The sequence below is a fragment of the Castor canadensis genome, chromosome 6 (assembly GCF_047511655.1).
Source record: "Castor canadensis chromosome 6, mCasCan1.hap1v2, whole genome shotgun sequence".
Classification (NCBI taxonomy): domain Eukaryota; kingdom Metazoa; phylum Chordata; class Mammalia; order Rodentia; family Castoridae; genus Castor; species Castor canadensis.
In genome coordinates, this window is record NC_133391.1 from 76,381,564 (window position 1) to 76,404,054 (window position 22,491).

At 40.7% G+C, this 22,491-nt stretch overlaps 1 protein-coding gene across 10 annotated transcripts in view; it reads right to left on the minus strand.

Annotated features, from left to right (window-relative positions):
* Positions 1-22,491, minus strand: part of Arhgap26 (Rho GTPase activating protein 26) — a 416,522-nt gene that overhangs the window by 184,237 nt on the left and 209,794 nt on the right. For all 10 annotated transcript variants that reach the window (XM_074076754.1, XM_074076748.1, XM_074076752.1 and 7 more), the window contains one exon: positions 11,923-11,959. In XM_074076754.1, the coding sequence (XP_073932855.1) occupies positions 11,923-11,959 (37 nt within the window). The remainder of the gene's footprint in view (positions 1-11,922; positions 11,960-22,491) is intronic.

Sequence of the window (22,491 nt, forward strand, 5' to 3'; positions counted from 1 at the left end):
CAGTGCCTTCCTAGCAAGCCTAAGGTTCTGAGTTCAACCCCCAGTACTGCCAAAAAGAAAAAAAACGGACATTACCCCATTAATATGGACAGTGTTTATGCTTTTATATATCAGTTAAAAGTAAATTTAATTAAAGAAAGGCTCATGAAAGCAGAGACATATTCTACCTTGCTCATGATTATATTTCAATAAGTATTTTCTGAATGAACAAATACAATTCCTTACATTTTAAGCATCTGAGACACCAAGACCAAGAGGTAAAAAGTCCCCATAGTCCAGAAGCCTGCAGTGGTGAGCAGCTGGCTGAACAAACTGGTATCTTCTAGAGTTCAGAGGCCTTGCAGAGGAAAGCACAAGACAAACAGCACTGACTGGGATCACATTTTTTGTGCCCTGACATTTAAGCAAAAACACTGCTATCACAATGTTCCTCCCTAGCCAACCAGATACACAGACACCTATTTTCTTTTTCATGGTTTCTGGAGAAAAATGCAGAGAAAAATAAGCTGAAAGAGACATACAGTAAAGAAAGTAAAATAGGAAGCAAGAAAAGAGACAGAATCCTTGTCTGGCCTGGAATAACCTTCCCAGCTCTTTGCCTGAGTCCAGGAGGCCTTGGAACAGCTGCAAAGAGTGGCCCAATTTTGGCAAGAGTCAGGCGGCCAAGGGTGGCAGCCCGTGGGTTCTTACACAGCACAGGCTGAGATAAGGGCTGCACATCTGCCTGGGAGATAAATTTTTTCCCTATGGGTTTAATCTCCCAGTCCTCCTTAAAAGTCCAAACCAGGACAGTAGAAAAAGACATGGCTTCACACACTGGCAATAGAGACCATCTGTCTCCTGCAAGGGGATCTGCAAATCCTGAGAATGTTCTACAATTCAGTGACCTCAATTCTTTTCTGCCTTGAGGCAATGGTGGCCTCAACCAAGAGATGACAGGCAGTTCTGTGAAGGTGGAAGTGTTTCAAACACTGACTGCCTCTGTTCATCAACACCCCTCTCCTGCCTTTATCTGCCTGTCCTAGGAAACACTGAGGTATTTTCTGGTCACAATAAATTCTGAGGCAGCAAAAGACAGGGAAAGAGATGACATTCAGAATCAAAGACCTAAGCTTTGAGCCCTAGCATCACCACATATTGGCTGTGTGAGACAGAAATATTTTGCCTCTCTGCTCTCTCCTCCTCGACTTTACAATGCAGCTGTAAAAAAATTGAATAAGGCAACGCAAGTGAAGGTACCTCCAAGAACTCTGAAGAGACTGTACAGTGCCATGTTTTTATGTTAATCGGCTCTGGCTTTGGATAATGATAGTGTTATTGGTAATAACAACAGCAGAGGCCAACACTAAAAGATAATGTATAACACCAGACACCACTGAGCAAAGGATGCCCATCCTAATCTCACTTAATCGTCCCAGTTAAGCCAAGGATGTAAGCATATAGCTGTTCCCTCTTAAAAAGAGACAGGACTGGAGAAATTACTTTCCCAAAGTCACACACTCCACAACTCTTGAGATCTGGATTCTTATCTATGCAATATTCCAGACCTGACATTCCTTATCCACTACTCCACAATACCATTGGGAAAGGAACTTCTTTGGTTTCTCCTGAAACCTTCACACAGAATGTGAATTGCATGCTCTGAAAACTGACTGGGTGGGAAGGAATGACCTTGAGTTTGCACCAAGGTTTGTACCCAGAATCAAGCCTCAGGTTTCACATCTGTAAATGAGGTCAATAATGTGACATACCTTATTTAGTTCTCAGGAGAACCAAATGACATAACGTCCGTCAAACACTGGGTGCACTACCAATACATAGTATGTGCTTAATCAGCATTAACTGTAATAACTAAAAGCCACACTTGGTGTCAGTGGGGACAATCTTTCAGTCTTTGTCTCAACAAACCTTATACAGAGTTTCAAGAGTTAAGATGCAGCCAGGTCCCTGGATCACCATGGCCTGGCTACAGCCAAACCTGGGATGCCAAGTGGTGGCTCACACCTGTCTAGCTGCAGCCTGCTGTTGGTACTAAGCCCAAGTCATGAGGGAAAGGGGGATATTAGGCCATAGCCATGGCAAAGTCACATGCTGGCTGCCTCTGTCAGTCTAAAGCTGACCGAGAGAATTTCTTAGGTGTCTTTTAGAACAAGCAGAAAGGCTTCTGATTGTTCAGGCAAGTCAAAGGAGCACCTTGGGGTACCTATAGTTGGAGCACAGGGTAACACCACACAAAACATCTGGGAACCAATATCATAAAATTTCTACAAAATGTTCTCTCTCTCTCTCTCTCTCTCTCTCCAGTCCTTGCCCTGAGCCAGGCCATTCTAGAGCTAAGGTGTCACTGCTCAACTAAATATCATTTGAGTTCAATGTGGCCACAAAAACTGTGCTGCACACACAACTCCTAACAAAAAATGTGGTGCAGAAAGTCAACACCTAGGAGAGCCAGAATCACATCCTCTTGCGCGACTGTGGTTAAGAAGACCAAAGTAGTGGCCAAAGAAACCTGCATGGCTCAGGAGGCAAGGGGAAGCAGGAAGAAAAAGGGCCAAGAAGGGCACAGGGGATACTGGAAGTACCTTCAGCAAGCATGTGTCTACCATCAGCTTAGCCCTGGCAGGCGAGGATGGAAAGCTGGAGGAGAAAGTGCGCTCAGCTGACTGCCTCATGGGCCAGGGCACAGGAGGCCAGGCCACCATGCCCATTAATACTTCCATCCTTCTCAGGTTTAAAAGGGGAAATGTTCTATTTATAAGCCACCCACCAGGGGAGACCTGGCAGCTTCGGGATGGCTCTGATCCCAAAGGGATCCTGGTTACCAGTGGCTGTCTCCTCCTGCCTCTCAACTGAGGGTGTTCTAACAGCAAAAGGCCAAAAGTGACTGGAATCAAAAGAAAACAAAATCCTCTCTTCTGCCCTTTTCTGGTTTCATGAGAATGTGGACTTATGGTAATGAAAGCTGAAGGCTTTAGAAATCTTTTAAAAATAGTGCCCTATGCCATCCCATCAAGGCTTTCCCTATGGTCTTTGAGAATAAATCTCCTTTTCTGTTTGACAGATCAAGGGAAGCTGAGGCACAGAGATGAAGGAAATGCAAAATCAGAGGTATGACAATACGTAGACAAAGCCATGGCAATGATACCCTGCTCCTACCCATCTCCTCTCCTGGTTCTCAGCTTTGTCCTCATAAAACAAGACAAGTCTTAATAACACACCATCAGGGTGTGTCATGTTCTGCATGAGGGTAAAAAAATTAGAGTGTATGTAACAGAAACAATATAGAAAGTGACTCTAGTTTGTCTTCAGATCCCTAGGGGAGGGCAGTGGGCCATATTAAGGGTCTAACCCTGGGAAGCTAGAGTCATTGAAACTAGCCTTGGTTCACCCAGCACTGGAACAGGTGTTTGTGTTTGAGGAACCATGTGTGCATCGCTCCAATAAGGAGGCTCACTAAGAAAAAATATTAACCCCTTAGCAGCAAATAACCAGGTAGGTTAGAGGAAACTGATAAAATTTCTTCCAGCTCTATTGGGTTGCAACACATGGCAGGATAATGGAACAGAGCAACCATTTCATGCATATCAAGAGCAGAAGGGAAAAAGGGCTTTGGCAATCAGCTCCCCTATCTCTTAACTATGCTATCTTGACCTCTTTAAGCTTATTGGCTCATTAGTCAACCTAACTGCAAACTGTAGTCATTCTTGTACCACTCCCATCCCTCCTGTCAAACCTCATGGCATCATACATGAATTTAAAAAAAAAATTAGTCTTGTATTAAGTGAAGGGTCAACAAACTACAGCCCATGGGTCAAATTCATCATTGCCTGTTTTATATCCATTCACTTCTATATTGTCTTGGCTGCTTTCACCCTAAACAGTAGAGTTGACTGCTTTCATAAAATTGAAATCATTTACTCTCTGACCCTTTACTGAAAAAAATTTATCCCTGTACTACACAGTAACATTTATAACATCAGGAGGTATACAAGTACTGGTGCCTCCTCATATATCTTAAAATAAATATATAGATATATAAATCTAAATGGTAATTGAAAATGGCTGTGTGATATTAACATTGAGAAATGTAGCCACCAGGATTAAATGAAGTATTTCACTAGGCACCAGGACTGAAAAATGGTAGGTATGTTTGCTACCTCCCCCCACCCCCCATTCTTCTCACTGCTCCTCTCAAGAGCAGTTCTGCCAATCCCTAGGCTGCTCCTTTCCAGTGGACCTTTACTTTTCTTGAGGGAATTTATTGGCACTGGCTAGATGATCATAAAGATAATTACCAAGAGTAATTAGGAACCAACTAACATGCCAGATACTGCTAAACTTTAATCCTCACAGTGAGTTTATGAGATGGGGATTAATATCCCCATTTTTACAGAAAAGGAGATAGAAGAAAGAGCTGGCACCCATCCAAGATTCCTGGGCCAATGTGTTAACTCTGTGTCCCACAGTACCCTCCATGGTAACACCACTCTCCAATCCACATGGCTGAATAACCCAAAGGAAAGTATCCAGATAGGAACAAAGACAGACGTGCAAGGATGCATAAGCCAATGTTATTCAAAATAACAAATATTTGGAAAGGACATTAAAATCCAATGATAGAAAATGGTTCAGTAAATTAGGATAGACTACAAGGACAAAATACTGAACAACCATTATAAATGATACCAATACACAATTTTCATGATGTGGGAAAATGCTTATAGTTTTTTTAAAAGAATGGAAAAAAGTATATTTAGTATGATGCCTATTAAGTCATATTAATATCAGCAAAATAAGACATCATGAAAAAAGCAAGAAGGAAGTATCTCTAATATTACAGATTATTTTCACTGAGTTTTTGAAAATCATTTTACCTTATTTCCTTAATATTCTATAACATTCATGTTTTCAGCAAGAGATAATATATGTTTCTAAACCTGCTTAAGAATGAGGTTCACTGGGAGCTGAGGCAGAGGGATCAAGTTCAAGGCTAGCCTGGGCTACATAAATACATAAATAAATACATGTCTCAAAATACATAAATAAATACATAAATAAGTAAGTTAATAAACAAACAAAGAAGAGTGAGATTCGGTGATTCAATGGCCACATCCTATAGATGACTTGATCCTAGTTCCAACTCTGCACAGAAATCTTTCTCAAATCATTGCCCCTGCCCCCTACTCCCATATAAGTAACAAACTAGCAAACTGTAGTGGGTTCTTTAGCATTATTCAAGTACAAACAACTCTCAAAAAAAAAGAACAGGGTGCTGGTGGCTCACACCTGTAATACTAGCTACTCAGAAGACAGAGATCAGGAGGATCTCGGTTCAAAGCCAACCCGGGCAAATAGTTTGCAAGACCCTACCTTGAAAATACCCATCATAAAAAGTGGCCAGCAGAGTGGCTCAAGGTGAAAGTCCTGAATTCAAGCCCCAATACCGCAAAAAAAAAAAGGCACTAAATTAAAAGCAAAGTGGAAGGAGTGATTGGATTAAGACTTGGAGCAAAGACTAAATGTTTTATTTCCTTCTTTGGGGGGATATAGGAAGTTGTTAAATCTTTTAGCCTAGATGGAATCCCATTCTGAGCTCACTCTCAAATCCATCAGCTCTTTGCATTCTGTCTGCACATGGGTACATCTGTAGATTCCATGAGTATTACACACACCCACACAACGAAACTAGGTCATATACCTATTGTCTCCCAGGACTTTGAGCCTCCACAGCAGATCATACCTTCCTCCTTTATAGGAGAGACATCAGTTCTAGTTATGTATCCCTATCATTCAGTCTCACATAGCTCTCAGTGCCACCTGCCCTTATGAAGTCCTAGACGCATTCACTGAATGAGGAGCCTCAGGAAGCCTGGACTCTTACAGTCTCACCTAGTAAAAGGTTCAGGAAGGAGTGAAGAGGAAAAAAGTAAACAAGAGTGGAAAGTAGAGTGAACTACTGCAATGCCATCTTGAAAAGCCAGATGGTGAGCACTGAGCTGTGCCCTGACGAGTGTGAGGAGGCATGCCTGTGGCAATGAGGACATAGCCCTTTGAACATAATCTGATTAGCCTATGGATTTGAGTTAATTGCACACAGAGAAAGGTGGCACTATGAAGATCAGCTTAGGAGACTGGGTCCTCTAGGTCCCAATCTGTCAAGCTTCAACCTTTAAACACTGGTAGAAGCAGTGGGAGAGCACCATTTCTGTAACAAAATAATCTTTTTAGAGGTAAGAAGGCAGTAACATTTATTATTTACAACTTCAATCTTAGAAAAGACCAGATCATATTGTAAGAACCTTCCATTCCCTTGCTCTCTTGAGCACTGGACTAGTCTATCCTCTCTGACAAGTTCTTGGCTTTCTAACTGTCCCTCAGGTGGGGACTACAGGAAAACAGTAGCCTGGATTAAACTGGTCACTTTATGATTTTTCCTCCTGCTTCTACCTGGGCTCATTTCAAAGGAGAATAAACCAATTCTCATAGTCTTTAGGAAATGAGTCTCACAACAGCCTAGATGGGGCATGCAACAAGACACACAGCCTACAGGAAATATACAATAAGATGACAAAGGGGGGCACAGACAGTGGATGAGAGAAGAGGTTGTTGCCTAGTGCAGAGTCCTGATCTTTGTAATATAGTAAAGGGGGCAAACCTAGATGACTAGATTATTGACTCTGGGAGTGACTACTTCTTCAGTAAAGAAACTTAAGAAGCAACAAACCACACTTTCTTCCTCTTTCCTATCTGTATTTCCCTTATCTAGTAGGTGAAAGTGTGACCACCTGGAGAACTCTGTCATTGGTGTATACTCCTGACATTCTAGGAGCAACCCAGGGAGGGTTCTCTGTTGGTGGAAGAATCCATGAAGACAGGTCCATAGGACTGTCAACAACAGCAGTTCTGAATTTACTATTTAAAGATCAGCACACAAGATCTCAAGTCAGAAAACTAAAATTCAAATTCAGGTGGCTGGTGGTCTGAATTAATGAAAAGATATACAAATCTCTTGAAGATGACTTAATATTATAAAAGTATTGATCTTCTCCAGAATTGACCTATAGGATTCATTGTAATCCATAATGAGAATTTCATTTTTAAGGAACTTATTAAACTCGTTCTAGAAGGATAATGGTTAACAATTAACTAAGTCAACCCTTAAAAAGGACACTAAAAGAAAGAAACTTACATAACCAGATATTAAAATTTGATTCCACATCATCTCATTAAAAACAAAGAAGTGTTGGCCCAAAATCAATAAAACAAACCTAAATAAATAGACAGCTCAGAGGTAAAACTAACATATATAACCCTAACATGCAAAGCCGATAGATACTACCAACCCACAGGGGAAAAGAATGGAGAATTCAGTAGATGTTGAAACTGACTCTTTATGTGTCTAAAAGTACGACTGGGTCTGCATAAAACACCATACAGAATGCTGGACATCAGCTGAATCAGGAACCTAAATGTCAGTGACACACTCATAAAGATAATAAAAAGCAAAGGGAGGTGAGTATCTTTATAACATGGGTCAAAAAGTCCTTCAAAATAAAACTTAAAAATCATAAACCAGAGAAAAGATTCTTAAAAAGATAATGTGAATATATAAAAGTATAATTCTATAGGCAAGGAATGATATAGTTTACACTATTAATAGACAGATGGCAAGATGGGAATATGTATTTAGAAGTTATAAAACTTGGCAGGGGGTATAGCTCAGTGTTAGAGCACTTGCCTAGCATGCATAAGGCCCTGGGTTCAGTAGCACCACAAAAATAAAATAAAATGTCTACAAGTAACAAGGGATTAATATTTAGACAGTAGAAACTTTGTAAATCAACAAGAAAAAGAAGGCAACTGACATAAGAAAATGGATAAAGGGCATGAATAGGCAATTAACAGCCAGGGAAACCCAGGGAAGTAATAGGCATATGAACAGTTGTTCAAACTCACTAATTATCAGAGAAATGCAAACCAAAACAGCAATGAACTATCATTTTATATCTATTAGACTGGCAAGAAATGTGAGAGCTGGCAAGGATAGAGAAATTTGCACATGGGGCTGATGAGACTATGAACCAACCACTCTGAAGAGCAATGTGCAAGCACCTAACTAAGCCTATGCATAGAAAAGCAATTTGACCTGTGAGCACAGCCCAAAGACCTCCTCACACAAGAGGACACACGTGCAGAGAAGCTGACTGCAGAGTCATTAGCAGTGGTGGGGAGCTGGAGGTATGGGGAGATGAAGGTATGAAGTGCATCTCTACAAAAACAGGAGGCAGCAGTCAGAAGCCACTGTCAAGAGGTATGCAGAGAGATATGGATGGATCCTCACACAATGCTGAGGGGACAAAGAAAGATCAGAAAAGAAGCATAACCATTTATGTAACTTAAAAACACAGGCAGATAAAAGGTACACATCTTCCAAGAATGCATTTTGAAAGTACACATTAGAATGGTGGCCTCTAAGGGAGGAAAGAAATATAGGTAGGGAAAAGAAATAAAAGAGAACAATTGAATAAATGAAATGAAAGAGAAAAGGAATGGATCAAAGGACCTGTGATGATAATGTGCCAACAACATAGGAGTATGACTAAGCCTCTATACCTGAGATCCAGAGAACAGAGGGAAAAAAAGGATCAGAAAAGAGCTCTGCAAAGAAATGTGCATGTGTTTATTTGAGGCCATCCTCTCCTTGGCAACTGGGCCATTTGGAAAATATCAGCAGTTGACAGATATTATTTGTGACCCTGTCTTATACCTGCCAGGTATTCTACGCCCTGAGAGAAACTTCAAGATGAAGGCAAGAAATTCACAAGTGTCTGAATCTATCTGCCCCTTCAGAATATTCTGGCTCTATGAGAAAATGTTTGTACTCAAAACTCACAACAAAACATTTTCTAGGAAGCAAAACGCTAGACATCTAGGATTTGGATGCTAGACATTGAGAATCTGGTGAAAAGCAATGCCCTACTCTTAAATTCCTATCAGATTGGCTTCTTACCTTTAAAAGAGTTTAGATCATGACATGAACAGAAAGAGGTTGCTGAATAATCAAGACCCTAAGCAATATGGCCACCCATGGCAGATGAGCTCTATGGGTGGGCGTGGGGTGAAACTGTAAACTCCTGCAATGAAGAGGTACTTCAGGTACCCAAGGCCCTGGGTTGTATCCCCAGAGGGAGGGAGGTAAGAAATTCATAATATAGAAGAGAAGTTCTAATGCCAAATAAAAACGAGGCAACACCAAGCCAGGCCCATTATTTGCTCTTGCCAGCCTAGAAATCAGTGAATAATAAAACCTTAGAAAAACAAATCCTACCTAAACTATTCCTGAAAAAGTGGCTAATATTTTTTACCCTACCCTTTTCTCTCCTGCTTGCTAGGTGAAAAAGTAAGCAATTAAAGGGTCATTAGACACCCAAAGCAAGCAAACCTCCCCTATCTGTGAATAACAGGATGCCAGAAGCGAAATGCTGCACAAGTATCTATATTGTCTAAGATGGAACTTTTTCTACTTTTCTTTTCTTAAGAAAGTTACAATATACTTATGTTTAACAGGATTTGCCTTCAGGATCAGGCAAAATTTAGACTAAATTCTGTCCCATGAGCTTACTAGTCTCAATTTCCTCATCTAAAAATGCCAGTCAAAAACACCTGAAGAGCCTATTATACATAATATATCCCTAGTGTCTGAGACATAGTAAGTGGTCACTTCATGGCTATTATTACAAAATATATGGTAACTGTAGAAAATGCAAGCCACAGAGGAATATTTTAATTAGAAGGTCAGTGTCTCCCAATAACCTACACTTCCTCTTGATTTTGAATTACATAATAAGTGTGCCTCCAGATATTTTATTTTCCTATGTATCTACCAAGTACATGAGCCAAATAATTTATTTTATTGTCTATTTTTTAAAAATTAAATTAAAAATACACTGTGGCCACTACTTCTGGAACTATATTAGGATGTCCTTTGTTCTTTTTACAGGCTGTGTACTGTTCCATAATTCATTTGACCAACTCCCTTTTGGATATTTAATTGCCTTCAGTTCTTTGCTATTATAACCAGTACTCCAATGAACTTCTCTTTTGTACAAAGGAGTTGGTGTAAAAGACAAAACAACTTTAATACAAGTTGTTTGGGTAAAGGATAGTCCCTTTTAAAGGCTTCCAAAACACATTCCCCAAATGCTTAAGCAACTGGTGTACCAACCAATAGAATCATTTTGTATAGAACCTTTCCAAATTGTTGGCACTTAGCAGACAGAAGCAGTGTCGTAAGGTGGAAAGGTACAAGTGACCTTCTGACTGAGAAATCTCCGTTCACAAGCATCTCCCACTCTTGTGGGTCCTTTCTTATAGAAGGAGTGTGTCTCAAATTGAAGCCTGGTATGGGCATCTGCTACTTCAGCCTGCTTGGCTTCCATCCCTGTTGTCCTGGTGGCATCCCTGACCCTCCCCTGAGAAACTACACTCCTCCCATTTTAGTCCCATTTTAGTCAGTACTCTTGAAACTGCCAATCAAGGTGTGCATTTTCCCTGAGTAGGTCCAAACTAGACCAACTTCATGGCATCTTTCCTGGGAATCGGAATCTTCAGAAGAATGAGGCAAGGACTGCAAACAATCCAGAGTTTATCATCCTTCAGATGGTATCCAGAAGGTCTTTCTTGTTGGCTCCTGCTCCTGAGTTTCTAGAGCTGGTCTGTTTGAGCCTGTGCTTTCAGTTCTTTTCCTCACTGTGAGTTACACTGCAACCTTCCATATTTCTGTACTGTTAAGTCGTGGTTTTCACTGTTGTTGTTTTTGTGTATTAGTCAGAGTTAATTTCAGATGTTCTGCAGCAAGCCTACCTGAATTAGCAGGTCAGCATGAGGACACAGAGGAATATTTCTTTGTTTCTTTCAATACTTAATTTTTTTTCATTGTTCAGTTTTTGAGAAGGAAAAACACCCATTTTTGTCTCATTAAGGCCTCTCAATCTATCAATAGTAGACATTCCAAATTACTCAATATTTTACACTGTATAAGCCCTTTGGTAAGATTTGTAGTTCAGAAAGAATGGGAAAAAAATCTCTGTTCCATTAAAAAATAAAAAAGATCACCCTTCTAATCATCTGGAGAAGTCATGATTTTCCTCACAGTACTGAAATACATGGTAAGGCTACCTTTGAATTTGTTTTCTAAGTGTATTTTACAAAGCAAATCGAGGTGAGAGGACAGGATTTCCTTTGTACTCTTGTAGCAACCTGGAAGGAATTTGTTTTTTCACCTATGCACCAAAGAGATAATCAGTCCAAACACTTTCCCAGCAGAAGTCTCATTTTAGTCCATAGGCATTACAAGGTTACAGGTGCCCTTGGAAATCATAATCAACCACAGTGCTCAAAGCCTACAGCAGGGAAAATGTGCTGGACTTCTACAGAGACTGCCCAGGGGCAGTTCCACAAAGAGAAGCAGTATGGAGAAAAAAGAGTTAGTAAGTCATCACTCAATGTAATCACTGCCTCTCTAGTTCTTTGGACAGACCGTGTAGGAGGCAAGCACAAACTTTGGTTTTCCCAAAGCATAAGGCTCTTGAGGTATGGGGTATTAGTGAATGAAATGACTTTTAAGTGGTGACTGGAGTTATAGTTTTTAGGATGCCCTAAGATTAAGGGAATAATGTAAGCAAGAATGGTATGTAATGTGTGAGAGTTATTTAAATGCAAATTGTCATTACAATCATGCTCAGTGAACAGCCAGTGACATGAAAATCTGACTTTTTCACATAGAAACATCTCAAACCACACTGAAATAACAGGGCTGACCCAGTGTGCCCACAGCACCTCCCTGTGGTTGACCCTTGGAACAGCAAATTCTCAAAGCCCACTCCCAACACTGGCTGCAGAAAACTACCCAGTCATACTTACTTCCTTCGCTCTGACTGTCTTTGTTCGAGTTGTAGACCTGAGAAATAGAAAGAGAAATTTAATTGTTTGCATTGTATAACACCCTACAGGTACATAGAACCATTACATTCCCCCGTTTCCCACTTTATACCATAAGATGGAAGGCAATTTCTTCCTCCCCTCCTCAATATGAACCCCTTCAATATTTACTTCCCAGGGTACACTTTAGTTATTCTTAAGCATACATGTATTGGAACCACCTGTGGAACTGTATTGTAAAAAAAAAAAAAATCCACCTTTTAAAAATCAAATAAACTGATGTGTATATATAAATAAAAAGAGGAGAATTTAAAATTAGCTACAAATCATTAAGCATTAACTGTGCACCAAGCAATGTGCTAAGCAATTCACGCAAATTAGCTCACATAATCTACACAGCAATCCTGCTTGGTACTAGCTGTTACAATCACTGCTTACAGGAAATCAATGTGAGTCAATGCCCTGTATAGCTATCCTTATCTCAACCAGCAAAAACCCTTGTTCCTTCCCATTATTGCTTATACTCTCTCTACAACAAAATTAGAAATAAGGGTAAAATAGTTTCTGCTGGGTATTGAGGGGGGGGAGAGGGAGGGGGAGGAGTGGGTGGTAAGGGAGGGAGTGGGGGCAGGGGGGAGAAATGAACCAAGCCTTGTATGCACATATGAATAATAAAAGAAAAATGAAAAAAAAAAACAATCACTGCTTTACAGCTGGAGAATCTGAGGCTTAGAGAGGGGAACTAAGGTCTCACAGCTAATGAGTGGCAAAGTGGGGACAGAGACACATTGTAAACTGTTGAGTGTTAACACTGGGGAATGAGACCAGCTACTTTTTACTCTCTATACTTTTGTAAATTTGAATATTACATGCACAATATAAAACCCTTAAATGATTTACAGAAATCACAAAAAGAGAAAGCCCAAGACAGTAAAAGGCAATGTGAGTCAATATAAAATAGACAATGACACGCTGCAAGGGTCAGCAAGCTCTGTAATAAAAGGCTGCAGTAAATATTTTAGGTGCTGTGAGCCAAGAGGCAAGAATCGGTATTATGCAAGCAGTTATATAATAAAAGAGAAGTCAAACTGTCATTAAAACTTTTGACAAACTTTGAAATAACACTTGATCATAACTTTCTGATGTAAGAATCACAATATTTTGTCTGTTTAAAGACAGGTAGTCAGCTTAACGAGGATCCAATGTCAGTGTTCCCTATCATCTGTTGATTGCAAATGTTCAACTGTATATATCATGTATGGCCCATGTGCTACACCAAAGCAAGAGGCAGGCTAGATTTTATCTGTGGCCACAGTTTACCCATCCCTGATATACTGTCATTATTAAATAAGATGAAATCTCTGCTTGAGATCTGGTAATTAAGATTCTGTACATATGTAAAGGCATAGGGAAAAGCTGGTTATCTAAACATCCATCCTAAGTGATTCTAGTAACCAAATCTTGGCTAAGAACCAGTTACTTAACCCTAAAGGGACAAGCCAAGCACCTCTGAAAAGAGTCACTAAAACCAGACCTTTTCACCTGCCAAGAAACGAGGGGAATGGCTGGTCAGAACTGGTCAGTGGGTTCAACTTCAACCCTAGCTGCTTAGTGTTATTTTGTAAGTATCTTACACAACCTGGGCATTTATTGCCTTATCTGTAAATTGAAAGACTTGCTCAAGAAGGTGGGTCTTTGAATTATCAAGCTGTAAATACAATGGATTGCCCCACTTTATGATTATTATTCATTTTCTAAGGAAGCCAAGCTGCACAGCCACTTACTGAAGATCAGAAGGATGAGCATAAAAGGAACAGGTTTCAGTACTTGAGAAGAGTATGGTGAATAAACAGGCATCAGTGCACTACTTCAAAGTTCAAAAATTAGGAGTCAGAAGACTTTGATTCTGCCCTGGATTTCACCAGTGGCCACTTTATTTCTTCACTTACAAAATGGGAGTGATAACAGTCTGCCTATCTCTTCCCAGGCTGCTGCAAGCATCACATGAAATTGAGTCAAGAGAAATATACTAAAGTGGCACAAAACAAATCCAAATGCTTTGGCCTACATTACTGGAAAAAGAACTCTTAACCATTTGGGGTAGAGCAAAAGCCACCACAAAGTTTAGGTGGAGGCTGCCATAGCAATTGTGTCACTACCATCTGCCACAGCCCTCAGCAGCATCTCCACCATCTGGATTAATGAAGAACTTGGACTAGATTAAAGTTTTTGAATGGAACTCCATAACACTTGTACAATGATGCCAAAGGGGCTGGGAGAGAAGCTAAGGCTACAGGAAACCAAGTATCTCCTCTCTTTGCTTATATTGGTTTTACTCATATAACTGTCAAACAAGGGGATATTGGCTATGGAAAGTTTTAGAGACCTCTTATATGGTAAACTCCTAAGTTTACTTGCAATTCATTGGTTTGTTTGTGCATATATTTAACAAATATTTATTGAGTTCTCACACCAGCCAGGCAATGTGTTAGGTGTAGAGAATTCAGATGGACAAGACAGCTATGAATGCTGCTCTTAAGGAATTTTCCTATTAGTGACGAAACCAGAAACAAGCAAACTTGCAAATATGATTTCTTCGAACACTGAAAAGTACAATTGAGACAAGAGAAGAGTACCGTAGGCCTGATATGGGGAAAATCTTCTCTGAAGAGGTGTTATTTGCAAGAAACTTAATGATGAGAGGGGTCTTCCTTAGGAGTACCTAGGGACCTAGCAAGTCCCTGAGGTAGGAAAAAGAATGGCTTTTAGAGGGAGGAAAGCCAATGTGATTAGCAATCAGTGCAAGACAGGGAAGGGTTGGAAATGAGGACAAACCAGGGGCTCTGATCCTGCAGAGCCTTGTGCCCTGTGACTAAAATGGGTAGCCAGGAAATAGCCAGGACCAGTGACACATTGTGATTGGCATTCAATATCCTTGGGTTAGGTAAGAGGAGTGCAGGAGAAGAGACCATATTTTAGCAAGTATTTTTTCAATCATCCTTGATCATTGCATTCCTCTCATTAAATTCAAACAATATATTCAAGGGAAACTTGCTCCTATTTATAAATGGTGAAACCCTAAAGGAGTATAAAATGTAGGACTTTTAGCCCTCCTTAATTAGGAGATGAATTCATGCCAAATTACTTTCCTTCAAGGTTTCCTGGGGCTCAGGAGACTCCTGCCTGGAACACCCAAGCATTCTCTGAATTGGAAAGGTGTGATCAGTGAGCCAAAAGCACCAGAAACATGTGCTGTCCAATCCTCTGAGGCAGGCCATCAATCTGTATCTGGTTTGAATAAACGAGCCAAAGAGAATGAATTTTGAAATGAGGTTAACAAACAATGCTTGCCAGACTACGTAACCATATGGCTCAACAAAGAAGGCCCAGAGTGAGGAGCACTGATTATCACAGAGGCCAGATGCGGCATGGGAAGAGCATATGTGGGAATGGCTTTGTTTACTGAGCACTTACCAAGTGCCCTTATTGTTGACACAACATAAGGATTAGGCCTAGTTTTACTCTCCTTTTACAGACATAGAAGCTGAGGCTCAGTTTGTTCAAGGACACAAAGCTGGTAAGTGGAGTACTGATCTATTTTGCCTCCAATCTCCTACCCAGGTAGTGGCAAACAAACACAACTACCAAGCCTCTCCAGCAGTCAGTATTATTAGTCATAAATACCTTCCACATTGGGAGAAGCAAAGGAGCATCCAATTTACCCATAAGAAATGCTTAGTCGGCTCCAGATCTTCCACAGATCTCATGGTTGTCCACTATGATCAGACTGAGGCTCAGAGGCCAGAGCAATGTCCTCAGATCATGTCTTTGCCTGTGGCTTTGTCTTGTGACTAGCAGTTATCTCAAGTGTGGATGCTTCCAGTATGCCTCTTAAAAGCTCTATCTTCACAGGACAGAACCCGACTCTCCAAGATCAATGCAAGAGGGCAATGAATTATAGCGCTTACAAAGATAGAAACAGTTAATGCACCTTCTCAACACCCAACTTTATGCTAAAGTTTGTGTGTCCTACTTAGCAAGCACACTCTGAGACCTGGGCATAGTGAAGTGTCTGATCCTGTGGCCTTGTGTTCTTTGATGTAGGTATGCTCTAGCTTCTGCTGAATCCTGAACATGAGGATTGGTTAAACAGCCATGCCAATGAGTATTTTCAAGCACATGCTTCTAGAGAATAGACATTACATGTGTTAACTTTATCTTATCAAGGTCCATCTGTGACTCACTGAGGAACAATTAAAACAGACATAATAATTTAATAATAATGATGTGGACAAAGGCCCTGCTATATGTCAGACACCCTGCCAAGCATTCTATAGGCATTCTCTTGTTCAATCCTCACACTGCCTAATTGTTCCCTTTGTAGAGATGAGAAACTGAGGCAAGTAGAGAAGTGAGGTCACTTGCCCTATTTGGGGCAGCTGGAATTGGGAAGAGTCCCAATAGGAACTCCCACAGTCTGTTTCCAGAACCCAGGCACTTAACCACTAACCACATAATAAATAAGATACTGTGATGATGATGATAAAGGTGATGAGATATCATGGGCAGCTAGAGCAAGTGAGTCACTGGGAGAAACAACCTGCCCTGAGTCAGAGAGAAAATGAAACTGGGATGGCCTTCTGATTCCAGCCCAAAGCATCCACCACTAACCCATGCCACCAGCTGGCAGCTAACATGGAATAACACTCCATGTTCTCTCCTAAACAGAGTTCCATTCTGAAGCTAAACACCAGGGCAAGAAAGCAGGCCTTTGATACAAATCACAGGGTGCCACAATTCTATGAGTCCTTACCCAGAAGCTCTAATGGGAGTATAATTGCATAAATCAAAGGAAGGTGCAGAAAGCCTTCATATGCTGCCTCTGCACTAAGATGTGAGTTTGCAATAAATGATCTTCACTGCTGAGCCAATTCAGTTTACACATCTCTAGAGAATTAAGAGAAGATACACAGAGTCATCTGGATTCCCAGAATTTTCCTATGGGTATCCTTTGTTACCATTACCCAAGTCGTACTGAAAAAGCACAAAGAAACATTTTTAAAATGTGTAAATTAAATAAAACAATAATTATACAACAGTCTAACTTTTCCTTTGACATAACGGCTATTTTAGCACTTGGCCACACCACACTGAGTATCAAAATCTACACAAAGTCAGGCATGGTGGCCTCACATCTGTAATCTCAACTACTTGGGAGGAAGAGATGGGGAGTATTTCAGTTTGAGGTCAGCCCAGGCAAAAGTTAGCAAGACCTAACCTCAACCAATAAAGATGGGTGTGCTGGGGTCACAGCAGTCATCCCAGCTACAAAGGAAGCATAAATAGGAGGATTGAAGTCCAAGATGTCCTGGGCAAAAACAGGAGACCCTATTCAAAAATAACTTAAAAAAAAGGGGTGGGGGGGAGCATGACTCAAGTGGTAGAGAACCTGCCTAGTAAGTGTGAAGCCCTGAGTTCAAACTCCAGCACTGGAAAAAAAATCTGTTCAAATGAAGTTATTAGCAAAATAGACTCCTAGGCAAACTTACTTAAAACTACTACTCCTACCTAAACTTCACTGTTTTACCTGAACTTATACCCAAAACTGTGATTCTTGAGGTCTCTTCCAAGTAGCCTAGGATATAAGACCCTCCTACCTGGCTGTTCCCCTAAGACACTATGAACAGAGCATTTAGCCAACATCTTAAAACTCTGCATGGGCTGGTTCTATGCCATTATCTTGTCCCTTCTCTCGGGGATACAAAGGGTTCACCATAATTACAACTTGCAGTTTGGGTTTTTTTGTTTGTTTGCTTGCTTCTTTGCTTCTTTCTTTTGAGGCAGGGTCTCCATATGCATCTGAGGCTAGCCTGGAACTTATTATATTGTATAGGCTGGCCTCAAACACATGCTCTTCCTGCCTCAGCCTCCTGAGTGCTTGAATTACAAGGGTGTGCCACCATACCCCTCTGAGCTTGTACTTTCATATTATCTCCCTGTCAGTGGTAACAGATTTGTAGTAATCTGTGGCTCAGGTCCAAAGTCCAGCTTTACCATTTAGAGGCTGTACATATGCATCATTTAACATCCCTAGACCTTGGTCTTGCCATGTGTAAGGAGGGGACACTAACATTCCCAACCTCTTAGTGTAGCTGTGAGAATTAAATGGAATGATGGATACAGAATATTTTATACAGAGTACAAAATGTAAATACAATGGCCTACAGGGGACTCAATATTTACTCTCACCATCATCATCTTCATCATTCTCCTCCTTACTTCTCTTCACACTTACTGTTTAAAAAACTAAAAAGAAAATCCATTCCTGGTAGGGGAAGGTTACTCACTATGGGGTAAATGGCTATGGATGGGAATGCAGTTCAAGGGACCCAGAAGCACTGGTCTCATTAGCATTGTGATATACACAATTGACACTAATTAAGCAATGAAGAAAAAGGAAGGAGACAATCTAAGGCCACCTTTCACAGCAATGATTTTCAATTTTTTAAAAAATAGCATTCAAAAATAAAAGTAGCCATTCACCACCAACTACTTTTCACTACCAATTATGTGCTGGGTATCATACTAAACATTGACATGAATTATTTTATTTTGTTCTAAAGCTATGGGTACTGCCAGTCGTCTACTTCATAGCATTAAATAGATTAATCTTCCACAGGTTACACAGCTAGCAAATTATAGAACTAGGACTCAAACTAGGCAGAGCCCTCAACTAGAGTCTGTACTCAGCCAAAACTGCATACAACTTCTCCACCCCACCCTGCTTTCCAGTGGAAAATTAGCTTGGTGATGAACAAAGAACTTAAAAGAAGCTAAGCAGTAATTAAAGTGGCAACAATGCAACCATTATGTAACAGCAAAATTTCCACCCAATATAAACATAATAATAATTCTACAAACTTCCAATTAACACACACGGCATCAACTGAAAACCACAACCAGTTTGACACACTTTAGGATGCCCCAAAAACATTCTTTCTAAAATCCATGAGCACAAAGTGAACTGACCATGACTGCCTGAGTGGCAGACAGGTTTCTCAGAGCACCACCCTAGAATACTTGGCAAACTCTAATTACATGTCAAATTTAGGGACTTTTAATAACACCCCTAAGAAGTTACTAGTTAGAAGCCAGGGTCTGTGGAATGCCATCCAGAAAACCCAATACTGAACATGAATTTTTGGATCAGGAAGATCTCCCATCATAAGGGTGTCCATAGGCCACACTTGGCAGAATTTGCAATATGTAACTGAAGCATGGGTTGGGGAGGTATAAAAACCAGTGAGAACTGCTTAGAGTAAAAAAAGGAAGTATCTCAACTTGAGGTGGCAGAACATGGGAGTCAGGTATTGGTCCCTCTCTTCCCATCTGAAATGTGCCTCTCCTCACCATGGTCTAAGTGACCAAATGTGCTAGAGAGGTAGAAACAAAATGGCTGTTTCCACTTTTTTGTGTCTCCACTGGCAACACTCCCCTCAGCTTTCCCTTTCCGGTGTGACTAGTATTGCATTCACTGTCTTAGGGAGGCTCTCAAAAGAAAAGCCAATAAAAATATACTTGACAGCACTTTCCAGTAACCTGTTCCTGAACAAATGTCAAGACCTCGCTTTTACCCTTCAGACTTACACGTAAACAAGGTTCACTATCTGGCACAGAACAGGCCACTCAAATGCATCACCAGGATGAATAGGTTTTGAGTAAAAGGAATAAGAGAGAAATTGATTGTTTTTTTTTACATCCCCACATTGGAGTTGATGAGGACAATGTACTAGCCAGGCAGAAAAGGTAAGCCAGGTCTATCATTTTCAAGTGACTGTGGCTCATTCTTCTGGCAAATTCTCTCAGAATCTTTACCTTATAGGGGGAAGGAAATATAGCATTCCAGCCTTCTTATGAGAAGATTTATCTTATTTGGCCCAACTCAAGGCTATCAAAATTCCTCACACAGCCATTTACTCTCTATGGTCCATTGCTGCACATTATTTCTACAGCCAGCAGGTGATAACAAAATTGGTAATAGTTTCAAAGGTCATGGTGCCAAGGGGAGTTCTGAGATAAGGGCTGAGAAAAGGGTTCCTGTACTTGATGGCACTAAGTCCTCTCCCCTATGCAATCAGAAGCATCTTAGGACTCAGGCAGTCACTCAATAAAGGGTCCAACAAAAGGTGCCCAAAGGGCTGTGCTCCTAAAGCCATGTGGACAGAGTCCCTGGACAGCCCTTGAAGACTTCTAGCATACCAACACAACAACATGCCAGTGAATAAAAACTGCTGCTTTCTATTCAATGTGATTGTACTGGTGATGATGGATAGATAAATTAACTTTGTTTTCCATTTGTTCAAGCATTTGCCCGCTGCTTGTATCTTTTGGATACAAAAGACTTACCTCTTGAAGTGAAGGAATATGGTTGATGGGCTTCACATGCAAACAGGAAATAGAATGATGAAATCTCATAATTGCTTTAAGTGGGACAGGGAAGGTGGTGGGAGATGGAGGGGACAATCTAACCAGTGTACAATGTAAAGCTATTCAGAATTGTCACAGTAAATCCCCCCTACAATGAATATATACTAGCAAAAAAAATCAGGGGGAAAAAGACTTACTTCTCTGTATAATTCCTCAGTAATATTAGAGGAAAATAAAGTGCCCGGGGACCAGCTCATTATCCATGCCCCTCTTTTTTCTAGGTACATTCACCCTCATTTCCCTAGAAGAGTCATAGTCTCCAAGTTCACGTGGTTTGGGTGGGGCTGATCCCAACTGCATTTTCAGGTTTGACCATATGATCCAGACTACAGATCTTACTGTACACAGGATTTGGCCCACAAGGCCAAAGGCAGCCAACAGTGCTTACTTTTAATACTTTCTATCACCACTGGAAATGAGGGCTTGCTGTGCTGCTAGGAGAGTGGGAAGCACGTCTGGAGCTTTCATAGCGAACTTTGCCACAGTGTAAGGTACAAAAGGGAAAACAAAGGAAAGCAGGGCCATGATGTGACGGGAGAACAGATTCCAATGCCACTTAAGCCCATTTATCTATATGTATCCAAAGCTTACCCATGTTGTTTCCACAGTGAACCAGCAATACCCTCTCATTTCTAATTTTTAATTGTGCTCTTATACCTAAGAATTGTGGCAAAAACAAAAAGCACGTAAGAAAGAAGGAAGTGTAGAAGGAGAAAATGTACAACAAAGTAGAATGAAACCTATACATGCCATCCTTACGTTTTTCCTTCCTTCTATCCCACATATCCAAAGACTCCAAGTTTTAGTAATTCTATCCCTATCTCATATTTGGAGCCTATTTCTTGTCCTTATTTCTTTTTCTATTGCCCTGGGTCAGTTTTTCTTTACCTTCTCACCTGTACCTTGACATTGGCCTTCTCCCAGGTCTTACTGGCTGTACTCTTTTTTTTCCTTTTTCTGTGCTAATGTCATGTACACATTTCTCCTAAAGATGTTTCCCTAAGCCACAGCTTTGACTGAAGAACAAAGCTGTCTACATTTTGTAATGTCTTCAAATGTTCCAATGACTGCTGTGTGGAAGAGAACACATTTCCCAAAGGGAGATGAAGGTCAGGGTGAAGTCCCAGCAAGCCTGATTTCAGTACAGAGCTCTTCATGCCCAATATGGCAGTGAGGCTGACTGAGTGCCACTCTTACTCATGGAACTAGGCTCCCTTCATCTCAAAGACAGCCCTGGGCTTTCCTGGGCTGACACATTTAGCCATATTTGGGATTTAATTATTGTTAGCCTGTCCTTTCACCTGTACAGGCCTTGGATGGATTCCAGAACAGAGGAAAATAGATTTGTATAAAGCAGAGTTGGGTGGTGGATGGGGTGCGCTGAGGGCTTTGGGTATGCGAGTGATTAGTATTAAGGCTTACTTCCACAACTTTTGAACTCTGTGCCCTTAGATGATCATTTAATATTTCTGTTTTCTCAGTGTAAAATAGAGCTAAGTAATAATACTTAATGAGAGCACTGGGAGAATTAAAAATAGTTCTCATGGTGCCTGAAGGGACTCAAAAGTGTTTTTTCCCCTTAAGTACTCGGAAAGACTTCCTAGCTTACTGGATGACTACAGACCACCCTCATTTGACCTCACATTGCTCTTACAGTCTACAGGATTCTATAGGATTAACACTTCTGAATACAATTTCTCATTCATTATCATTTCCCATCTCCAACCAAATTGACCCCTTAAAGACAAAGTCATTCCTACACCTCTATGGGGAGGGAAGAAGAGTCTACCTGGCAACAAACACATTGCTGAACATATATTCAGTGTCCATGAAATTGCTCCTTATTAAAGGACAAGGGGTTTAAGACAGAGGGTACAAATTCTTTTGTTTGGGTCTTTCTCTTCAGGTCAGGAACAGGTCATAATGACCTCAATAAGCAAATTATCCTTATAGCAATGCTTTCACATTTTGAATGTTGCTGGTACTTACTGCACTTACTGCATTCTCCATGAGAAGTCACCAATTAAGTTGGTATGGTTTCCAGGGGAGAGACAGAACAGCATG